This window comes from Saccoglossus kowalevskii, chromosome 14 (assembly GCF_978046115.1).
Source record: "Saccoglossus kowalevskii chromosome 14, keSacKowa6.1, whole genome shotgun sequence".
Lineage (NCBI taxonomy): Eukaryota > Metazoa > Hemichordata > Enteropneusta > Harrimaniidae > Saccoglossus > Saccoglossus kowalevskii.
The window spans coordinates 29750218-29762653 of record NC_140654.1 but is presented as its reverse complement, the minus strand read 5'-3'; the positions used below and the strand labels follow the sequence as shown (position 1 = coordinate 29762653).

At 31.4% G+C, this 12436-nt stretch overlaps 1 protein-coding gene across 1 annotated transcript in view; it reads left to right on the top strand.

Annotated features, from left to right (window-relative positions):
• Positions 1 to 8862, top strand: part of LOC102806997 (uncharacterized) — a 74713-nt gene extending 65851 nt beyond the window's left edge. The window contains exons 9-10 of the mRNA XM_006821180.3: positions 7912 to 8107; positions 8597 to 8862. Coding sequence (XP_006821243.1) covers positions 7912 to 8107; positions 8597 to 8862 — 462 coding nt within the window. The remainder of the gene's footprint in view (positions 1 to 7911; positions 8108 to 8596) is intronic.
• The last annotated feature ends 3574 nt before the right edge of the window (positions 8863 to 12436 follow it).

The window sequence follows — 12436 nt, the reverse complement described above, 5'->3', positions numbered from 1 at the left end:
GTGATATAAATGTGGTGGAATGCAATGGTTATCTTTTTGGTTTGCACATATTTTGCAAATGAGAATGTTTCAATAGTGATGTATGTGGTATAAATGTGAAGGAATGCAATGGTTATCTTTTTGGTTTGCACATATTATGCAAATGAGAATGTTTCAATAGTGATGTATGTGGTATAAATGTGAAGGAATGCAATGGTTAATATTTGGGTTTGCACATATTATGCAAATGAGAATGTTTCAATAGTGATGTATGTGATATAAATGTGATGGAATGCAATGGTTATTATTTGGGTTTGCACATATTATGCAAATGTGAATGTTTCAATAGTGATGTATGTGATATAAATGTGATGGAATGCAATGGTTATTATTTGGGTTTGCACATTTTATGCAAATGAGAATGTTTCAATAGTGATGCATGTGATATAAATGTGATGGAATGCATTGGTTATCTTTTTGGTTTGCACATATTTTGCAAATGAGAATGTTTCAATAGTGATGCATGTGATATAAATGTGATGGAATGCAATGGTTATCTTTTGAGTTTGCATATTTTATGTAAATGAGAATGTTTCAATAGTGATGTATGTGATATAAATGTGAAGGAATGCAATGGTTAATATTTGGGTTTGCACATTTTATGCAAATGAGAATGTTTCAATAGTGATGTATGTGATATAAATGTGATGGAATGCAATGGTTATTATTTGGGTTTGCACATTTTATGCAAATGAGAATGTTTCAATAGTGATGCATGTGATATAAATGTGATGGAATGCAATGGTTATCTTTTTGGTTTGCACATATTTTGCAAATGAGAATGTTTCAATAGTGATGTATGTGGTATAAATGTGATGGAATGCAATGGTTATCTTTTGAGTTTGCATATTTTATGTAAATGACAATGTTTCAATAGTGATGTATGTGATATAAATGTGAAGGAATGCAATGGTTAATATTTGGGTTTGCACATTTTATGCAAATGAGAATGTTTCAATAGTGATGTATGTGATATAAATGTGATGGAATGCAATGGTTATTATTTGGGTTTGCACATATTATGCAAATGAGAATGTTTCAATAGTGATGTATGTGATATAAATGTGATGGAATGCAATGGTTATTATTTGGGTTTGCACATATTATGCAAATGAGAGTGTTTCAATAGTGATGCATGTGATATAAATGTGATGGAATGCAATGGTTATTATTTGGGTTTGCACATTTTATGCAAATGAGAATGTTTCAATAGTGATGCATGTGATATAAATGTGATGGAATGCAATGGTTATCTTTTTGGTTTGCACATATTTTGCAAATGAGAATGTTTCAATAGTGATGTATGTGATATAAATGTGATGGAATGCAATGGTTATTATTTGGGTTTGCACATTTTATGCAAATGAGAATGTTTCAATAGTGATGTATGTGATATAAATGTGATGGAATGCAATGGTTATCTTTTTGGTTTGCACATATTTTGCAAATGAGAATGTTTCAATAGTGATGTATGTGGTATAAATGTGATGGAATGCAATGGTTATCTTTTGAGTTTGCATAATTTATGCAAATGATGAGAATGTTTCAATAGTGATGTATTTGATATAAATGTGAAGGAATGCAATGGTTAATATTTGGGTTTGCACATATTATGCAAATGAGAATGTTTCAATAGTGATGTAGGTGATATAAATGTGATGGAATGCAATGGTTATTATTTGGGTTTGCACATTTTATGCAAATGAGAATGTTTCAATAGTGATGTATGTGATATAAATGTGATGGAATGCAATGGTTATCTTTTTGGTTTGCACATATTTTGCAAATGAGAATGTTTCAATAGTGATGTATGTGATATAAATGTGAAGGAATGTAATGGTTATCTTTTTGGTTTGCACATATTATGCAAATGAGAATGTTTCAATAGTGATGTATGTGGTATAAATGTGATGGAATGCAATGGTTATCTTTTGGGTTTGCACATATGCAAATGAGAATGTTTCAATAGTGATGTATGTGATATAAATGTGATGGAATGCAATGGTTATCTTTTGGGTTTGCACATATTATGCAAATGAGAATGTTTCAATAGTGATGTATGTGGTGTAAATGTGATGGAATGCAATGGTTATCTTTTGGGTTTGCACATATTATGCAAATGAGAATGTTTCAATAGTGATGCATGTGATATAAATGTGATGGAATGCAATGGTTATCTTTTTGGTTTGCACATATTTTGCAAATGAGAATGTTTCAATAGTGATGTATGTGGTATAAATGTGATGGAATGCAATGGTTATCTTTTGAGTTTGCATATTTTATCTAAATGACAATGTTTCAATAGTGATGTATGTGATATAAATGTGAAGGAATGCAATGCTTAATGGATCAATCACATGTAAATTTGAAGTATTTAATTAGGTTTTTTTTTCATTCCCCATCCTCACTCTCTAGAACTCTGTAATTTAATTGTATTTGCCCCTCCTAAGAACACCTAATTGTCTATACAATTTTAATTATGGTTGGAGGAGTAGAAACTGAGCTGTTTTTTTGGTTATTTCAATCCATATTTTACTTTTCTATGTTAGGAATATATGTGTTTACACAAGTGCCTTGAGGGAATAGTTTACATAGCAGATGGCTCTGTCAGGTTACTATGCCTCTTAAATGATTACATGCTTTTAGTCTTACATATCTGCTTTTGTTGGAGATAAGCTTCTTATAGATAAAATAATACTTGTTCTGTTGAAAAAATTCTCTAATCAATTTTTCTGTCCTGACCTGTTCATGATACTTATATATTTGAAAACGTGTTTGTTTTTTTGTTTGAACATCAGTGTAGCATCTCAATTAGAAAATGTTTTAAATTTTGTAGTGTAATGTTATTTACTATGGAGACATGAAGTCAGTGAATGTTGATTGTCAGCTCTTGAATATTCCTGTATATTGTTTTTAAAATGTCAAGAAATTTGATCAAAAGTGGTAACCAATGGGAATTTACGTTCATTTGGTACAAACTTAACACATAAATATAAACAAATGCATAACAAATTAAGTAAAGAAAAGAAGATTATTTTGTAAACATAGGTTTTTCTTTTTTATTTATAATCTGGCCTTAGTTATAGAAGATCTTCTCTTTGAGTAAAACCACCTTTAGATTTCTTTGACCTACGAAATTGGCCATCACATAATCCCTTAGAGAAACATTGGTACTGTATATGCACTACCATTATAGTAGAATAACTTTTAGACAATGTCTGAATCACAAATCAAATTGTAACTTTTTTTCTCCCTGTTGCCACCTTAAGCCATGTTCTCATCTTATTGTTATCTTTTCTAGGAGTCAACAACACATGGTTATATTTATATGTGACTGATAGGATATTATTGAATTTAACATTTTAGCAACAGTTAGTGGTCTTTAGATGTATGTTTGTAATTATACTAATGGAAAACATATGTTGGAGTATTGGTCTTGTGATTATGTCATCAAGTCATCGTAAAACCTTTGATGTTCTGACTTTCAATATAATTTGCCAGCACGAGTGAAGTAGCAAAAATGCACTAATGCTATTGGAAAGTAATTGATTTTTGCTGCAACCATTTCAGGTCAGACACACTACAAGTAACTGAGCCTCATTTTCATAATTTGGTAATATTTGACTTATTGAAGATGGAGCCATATGATGCATTAGTACTGTTGCATTCTATCGGCTCATGTTGTTAATATATGTATACTGGAGTTGTGTTGTGTATCTACTAAGTTTAAGATTCAGATAGACTTAGTTTGATCTGTTAATGATGGTTGAAATTATCCATGCAGAAAAAATAGCAATCCTGTTTTTTAGTGCCACCTGGACAGTCCGTCCAGTCTATCTGTCTGTCTGTCAGTCTGTCTGTGAGTGAGTGAGTGAGTGAGTGAGTGAGTGAGTGAGCTGAGATTTCTGAGAAGAAAATTCCTACTTAATAAAATCAACTGATATTGATCAAAAATGCATTTTGATGGTCTTCATTTATTACATTTGTTTATGATTGTTTTTCTAAAAATGGAATTATTTTTAGCTTGCGGGACCAAAGGGATGATCAGTTATTTGCATATGCTCACTCAGTGTGCAGTTGAATATCTGATAATAGTTTTAGTTGACCATGGTTGCTAAATAGAATAGTGCAGTAAGTCACACTTACACGCATTTTAGTTGGGTTTTTGTCAGATAAACAGACTACAATGAAGGACACCATACATATTATGTACATTATACCTCCTGTAGTTTATTAAAATATTTATGATATCCTTATCATATACCGATATATACCTATATTTGTATTTATTTGCCTGAGGTGTTTGTAATGATGATACACACCAGTCTATATACATACTTTACCTTTTTACCACCACTTCTCTTTTTTCATCACAAATTTAAAAAATAGTTCTGTTTATAGTCTGCACTTTTCTTGAAAAGAATGGGACAAAAATAGCCAAATTTTGTGGGTAAAAACAAAAAATTTACTTAAATTTTGTCTGTTGGCTCCAAAATCATTGTTCCTTTTTTTAGAAATATTTAAGATTATATAAAAAAAAGTGCAAAAAAATTTGGGCGAAAAAGTCGAATGGCGAAAGAGTTAAGTCACTGTTACTCTATTTAGATGTGCTGTACTCAAATATACACAAAAGGCGAAATATTTTTTTTCATATTTGGTATTTTTAATGCTGTTACAGAGATATGAAATATTGCTAATAGAAGTATATTGATTATTGATTATGGTGAATATTTAGTCAGTGAATATTTCATTGGGGTTCTTATACCAGTGAGTAAGGGTGACTTTCATAAAGGTGAAATAAATTTAAATTTAAACAAATTTGAATGTCAAAAATTTAATGTTTAACTGAATTTCATTTGTATATTTCAAAATATGATTATCGAATTTAAAAAAAAAATGAAAAAATGTTATAGGCGTCAATCGCTATTCCTTTAGGATTTTTGATATGTTTTTTTTTTAATATAACTAGTTACCAAACTTATGGGTATTAGCAGTACTGGTAATACGCTTCTCAGGCACAACACGTTTAAAAGTGAATTGCAAGAGAAATTGAGAATGACTCATTAAAAGCTGGATCTTTACTACCTTTGACAACTTGTGTGAAATTCTAAACTCTATTAACTGTTTCTCAGGTACATTATGTCATTGTTTCTTTAGACCACTATTTCCCCTGTTTTGATATTATAGGTAGGTACTGTGGGGGTACCTTGGGTAAACCTCTATGAATTTGTTCATTTTGTGATTACCTCTTTAAAGTCTAAATTTGAATATTTTTTAGTCATTTTTGGTAAAAGACGCTATTCTAGACTCCTTGAAAACTACCAGCTTAATTAGTCCCCGTTTGGACACAGTCCGAAAACGGGGACTTATGTTTTGACCTCTGTGTGTCCGTGCGTGCGTGCGTGCGTCTGTGCGTGCGTCCGGACCTGTATCTTAGAAATGCCTGAATCAATCACAATCAAACTTCACACATACATCATACATGATATTATACATATGCACATCAATTTGTTTCACGATCTGATTCAAGATGGTCGAATGGCGGCCATTTTTGTGCTAAAAAATCCTAAAAATCAAGCATTTTTCGGCTGTTTACAGATGGATTTTGTTCAAACTTGGTATATACATTAGACATTATAGGACCTTGATGCACATCATTTTGTTTTACGATCTGATTCAAGATGGTCGAATAACGGCCATTTTTGTGCTAAAAAATCCTAAAAATCAAGCATTTCTCGGCTGTTTACAGATGGATTTTGTTCAAACTTGGTATATACATTAGACATTATAGAACCTTGATGCACATCATTTTGTTTTACGATCTGATTCAAGATGATTGAATGGCGGCCATTTTTGTGCTAAAAAATCCTAAAAATCAAGCATTTCTCGGCTGTTTACAGATGGATTTTATTCAAACTTGGTATATACATTAGACATTATGGGACCTTGATGCAAATAATTTTGTTTTTCAGATAAGATTCAAAATGGCCGACTGGTGGCCATTTTGTATTAATGAATGTGGTTCTCGTGCCATATCTCTGACTTGCTTTCACTGATTATGTTCAAATTTTAAATATTCATTATACATCATTTCATAGATAGACAGATATATTGGTTTGACGATTCTATTCAAAATGGCCAAATGGTGGCCATTTTTGTGCTAAAAAACATCAAATATCAAGCATTTCTGGATGGATTTCGTTCAAACTTGGTACATATATTAGACATTACAGGTTCCTGATGCACATCCTTTATTTTTCAGATCAGATTCAAAATGGCTGTCTGGTGGCCATTTTGTTTTAATGAATGGGCTTCTAGAGCCATATCTCTTAAATGCTTTGACTGATTATATTCAAATTTTATATATTCATTATACATCATGTTATATATATACATGTATTCAAATGGCGGATTTTGAATGCTGTTTGACGATCAGATACAAATGTCAATCATTTTAATGTTAAAAAATCATATTCCTGACATGGTTATATTCCAGCTATATTACTATAAACAAAACTATATATCTTAAATTTGATAACTAACGGTGACTGTGCCATGCATGGCTTGTTGTTTTGATATATGATATGTAGGTACCTTGAGTGGATTGCTGTCAAATTCATGACAATATCTTCAAATCTCTTTTTTTAGTACTCTTTTGGAATGACCTCAGTGTGTGCGTCATGTACATTTGACATTATGGGACCTTGATGCACGTCATTTTGTTTTCCAGATCAGATTCGAAATGGCCGACTGACGGCCATTTTGTATTAATGAATGTGGTTCTAGTGCTGTATCTCTGATTGTTCAAATTTTAAATATTCATCATACATCATCTAATAGATATATATATTGGTTTGACCATCCAATTCAAAATGGCCGAATTTGTGCTAAAAATCAACAAAAATCAAGCATTTCTGGCATTCCGGAACTGGATCTTGGTTGTTAATGAATGAATTTTGTCAAAGAACATTGTTGGTTGTTGATGCACATCATTTTGTTTTTCAGTTTGGATTAAAAATGGTCCATTTGCATCCATTTTGTTTTTATGAACGCGGTTCTAGAGCCATATCTCTGACATGCTTTAACTGATTATGTTCAAATTTTATATATTCATTATATATCATGTCATAGATATACAGATGTACATGTATTGGTTTGACAATTCGATTCAAAATGGCTGACCCATGTCCATTTTGTTTTAATTAATGTTGTTCCAGAGCAATATCTCTCAATATGGACTCATACTATATTACTATAAATAAAACTACATAACTTAAATTTGATAACTAACTGGGACTGTGCCATACATGGCTTGTTGGCAATCATTTTTGGTAAAAAAAATTATATTCTCAACTTCTTTGATAAAGATTTTTAGAATTGCCGATTGTTATGATTTTGGATAAATTTATGTTCACAAAATGAAGTTTTGTTTAATTGTGATATTATAATTATCTCCTACATCCAATCAATGGCTTTAATTCACTTTGCACACAGAACTTCATTCTTATACTGTGGTACAGATTGCTTGTGAAATATGCATCACTAACAGCGCAGCTATATCAGCTGAAAGGTTGCTGCTTGTTTTATTTCAAAAACTTTGTCTATATTTTGTATCTCTATTTTTGATCAAGACTTGCAAATGATTGAAAAATATTTGTTCCTAGCTCACAAATGCATCATTAATAATATGTGTCACAGCATGAATGTTCCGTTTTTTAAAATGTTTCTACTTCTCGTTTTAAATAATACACCAGAAGCATTTTTTTTCTGTTATAAACTTCCTGTCAATTATTTTACTAGCAGGTGGAAAATAATCCACACTACATGTATGTCTTGCATATCATAATATATATTATTTATGTTCATCCGCAGGGAAAATATTGCATCCTGGAGTCTGATGAATTCTGGTCTGTGAAGTTAGCGCTAGTTTATAATCTTGATCCCATTACTATTATGGTAAAACCTTTAACGGTGAAAGCAGCTGGTGATTGGTCAACTCATCAAACGTTCCACAGTAATTCTCGCAAAAATAACATCCATAATAATGAGATGTGGAAATACTTCACAGGTAGGGATTTTACTCAATTTACTGAATATTAAAATTAAATATTTTGCTGCCCTACTGTGCTTGACATGTTAATATCAGCAGACTTACTTTGTTCTTTCAATGTTGTCGAAACATTATTTCATGATAATAAAAATACATAATATATTATTATACCAATAGATTTCATCATCACCAGTTTCAAACTGCTTGTCAATTCACCCCCAGAAATCCTACTGTTAAAATTTTACCCATATTAATTTCAGACGTTAGAAAGAGTTGCTTGGCTGATAATATCCATCAAATTGATACATGAAAATATATGTGTTAAATTTGCGAAAAAAAATGTATTTATTAGTGAAATTGTTGAGAAACAGACTAGACATGTGAACTAGAACAGGATGTGCATACTACTAATGTAACAATAAGTATTAAATTGATGCTGTTTTCAATATCAAATGATTTTTCCAAAATTAGTCTTTATGTTATAGTATTAATTTTTTTACATTTCAGCTGTCATTGAGTGTGAGAAACCAGAAGAAGTCACTCGTAAAGTCTCCTGGATCCTTAATGAGTTTATTCTTCCTAATTATTTTGATGCAAGTGAAGTGGAGAACCCATACTGTGTGGAAATGAATAGAACACCGAGGGCAGTGCCACAGACTGTCTCGCATACTCCACACCGACATCCACATCTTTCAAATTCAGCCTACTTAGAAGATGGGCCTTGTGCACGCAGACACTCTACAGTGAGTGTGAAACGAGAGACTGTGGTCTGACTTACAAAAGACAGGTGTTATATGTTGCCATAGTAATGTAAAACAATAGTTAAATACCAACCATGTGCAAGATTGGTATTGATAAACAATGATTTGGCTACAACCCATTGCGCTCTCCCAGTGACAATCATGAATTATCTATAGTAATTAGTTTTGGTAGTGTCCTTATTTCTATATCAAAGGCACCATCTTTGTTAACATGAGACGTGTATCTCACACGTGCATGGCGCTACAACCACTGCCTTTTAAATTAAGCTTATACTCAAATAATTCTACAATTTCCTAACACATCATGTGCTATATCCACAGATACTGTAGAATACTTTATTTCCGCTTAGAATTTATTTTCGCTATTTTTGCTGAAGGGATGTTTCAGTGAAAATAAAATCCAGCGAATATACTTTTTTTCTTTTGGCTCACATTCAACTCATCAAAAATCAGTGAAAATAAATTCCATACACTACACTTAAAAAAATTTTTCAGCGAAAATTAATTCCAGCCAAAATACATTATTTCACAGTATGTGGAATGTAAAAAGCAATGTGTTAAATAAGAAAAACACTATATATTCCTGACATAAACAAACATAGACCATAAATTCTGATACCGAGTAGACAAGTTTGTTGGTCATGCTGAAATATACATCAATGTGCCGCATATCAATGAGTATACATCATTAAAAAAGCTACAATTAATGCATTAGTAATACAAGACTAATTTTCAAAAACCTTCAAACAGGCAATAACCATAAATGTCTTGTTATATATTTGTAACCATTTAGTGTAGTGGGGTGTGCAAGTCATTGGTAAACTGGATTTTATGGCTGCAGTGGTCAATATATAAATTCCATGAAGTCTGCATGGTTAGGAGTAACAGAGCATGAAATTACTTTAGGGGACCAACAAAAGTTTTTTTAAGTCACAAATTATATACAAGAAAAGCATGCAGTATTTAGATGTGTGTAAATTCTGATTTGCGCTCAGATTATAATAATGTAAACTGCACGTTTTGAAAGAAGAGATGTAACATTACAATGCAAACTGTAAACCCACATATCAATCAGTTTTATAAAGTACAAGACTGAATTCCTTTCATGAGATTACCGTAGCTTGCATGTAAAACACATAAGATTATCAGTCAGATTTTCTGTCATATGAGACATTTTTATTTACTGTTGCTGACTGGTTTACTATGCGCATTTCAAGATCTTTACGCAATTGAAAAAAGTTGAGTCAAAACAACCTTGAGGAGATATCAAACTAATAGTGAGGGACACGTTGAATATCGATAGAAGATTACATTCAAATTTATTTCATCCAATCATATAAATGACAAATGCCAAAGTTATCCAAAAAAATTAAACAAAATGTTTCTACTGATGCAGTGTCACGTCAGATGACTAGTAAATGCATGTATTTCGTCAAACAAATTACCATCTTATCACATAACAATGTTGAGAAGCACATAACAAACCAGTCAGCAACTTGGATTGCAATGTTGCTGTTTTGGTGTCTCAAACAATATGGTGGCAAAAATATTATTGATTTTAATTTAAATCACTTATAATAATTACAAATTAGTCTTTGAATATCTAGTGTATTATTGCTGTATACTGTAAAATACTTTATTGAAGGAGTGATTCAGTGAAAATAAATTATTTTACAGTATAGTAATATTAAATTGAAACCTGTATATTGATGTACACTCTGAGTAGAAATGCATCACCTGGATTATTTATTTCAAGTCATCTGAAATAATTTGAAATATCATTATGTCTACAATGAATCTTTAGCATTGTCACTATGTTGCACAGAACTGCTTTCAATGGGTATGATTGATTGTTGCGCGTACGAATAATTCTCCTAGCACGGAAGCTAGTACTTTTGGAAGCTCTTCTAATGGAGGAATATTATACAAATAATTTCTATTTTCTGTATTATACAATTCCATCACTTTTCATGATGCATGCTTCACAATATGATGCTTTCACATTTATGTCATTTATACCATTCATCACTGCAATACACTGAGCACACAAGGAGAGCTAAGGGGTCTGTCACATCCATTTCACTAATATCTTGCATATCTCAGTCTAATTACTTATCAAATTGTTGCCGCTGTGTATACTATTTCATAATATACATAAATTGATTATTTACTTAATCTTGAAACAAAAATAATATTGATATAACATACACCACTGTAAGTACGGTATATATAAATATAATAGTTTTCATCCAGTGATATGAAATTACATATAATCGATGCCATACAAATTGAATCTTTGTTCTTCATTCGTGAGTGTCAATTTTTTTTAGCTTCGCTGTTGACTTTGTCGAGCGGAGCTTATCATATGAGTGATTGTCCGTCGGCGTCCAGCGTCCGTCATCCGTGTCAATGTTTTACTTTTTCGACTTCTTCTTGAAAACTACAAGTCTGAATGCTTTGATACTTGTTGTATATGTACCTTGGGTAGACCTCTCTTAGATTTGTTCATTTCATGATGATATCTTCAATTCTCTAATTTTGGTGAATATTTTTGTCATTTTTGGTAAAAAGTGATATTTTCAACTTCTTGTTAAAAACGGCAAGTCCAATTGCTTTGATATTACATATATAGATACTACATGTGGACCTCTCTCAAATTTGTTCATTTTGTAATGATATCTTTAATTCTCCAATTTTGGTGAATATTTTTGTCATTTTTGGTAAAAAGTGATATTTTCAACTTCTTGTTAAAAACGGCAAGTCCAATTGCTTTGATATTACATATATAGGTACTACATGTGGACCTCTCTCAGATTTGTTCATTTTGTAATGATATCTTTAATTCTCTAATTTTGGTGAATATTTTTGTCATTTTTGGTAAAAAGTGATATTTACGACTTCTTGTTGAAAACCACAAGTCCAATTGCTTTGATATTACATATATACATATAGGTACTACATGTGGACTTCTCTCAGATTTGTTCATTTTGTAATGATATCTTTAATTCTCTAGTTTTGGTGAATATTATTGTCAATTTGGGTAAAAAGTGATATTTTCAACTTCTTGTTGAAAACCGCAAGTCCAATTGCTTTGATATTACATATATAGGTACTACGTGTGGTTATAACTCAGATTTGTTCATTTCATGATGATATCTTCAATTCTTTAATTTTGATGAATATTTTTGTAATTTTTGGTAAAAAGTGATATTTTCCACTTCTTGTTGAAAACCGCAAGTCTGATTGTTTTGATACTATACATATTGTTCATTTTCTAATGATATCTTCTGTTCTTTAATTGAAATATGCATTGCTAACAGCGGTGCTATCTCAGCCGAGAGCCTGCTTGTGTAACTAGTAGATCAGTTTACAAATTTAACTCTCATGCCACGGTGTTCTGACATACACTGTACATTTAATTCACTACCTTGTACATAAATGTGGTGAAACAACAAACTTCTATGGAACGTTAAACAAATAGCGATTTTAATTTGACCATATTGATTTTGTTGTATTCTGCTTTCTAATGAACTACTTAACAAAATAATACAGTTATATCAAGCATCATGGGAGACAGAGTTTTAAA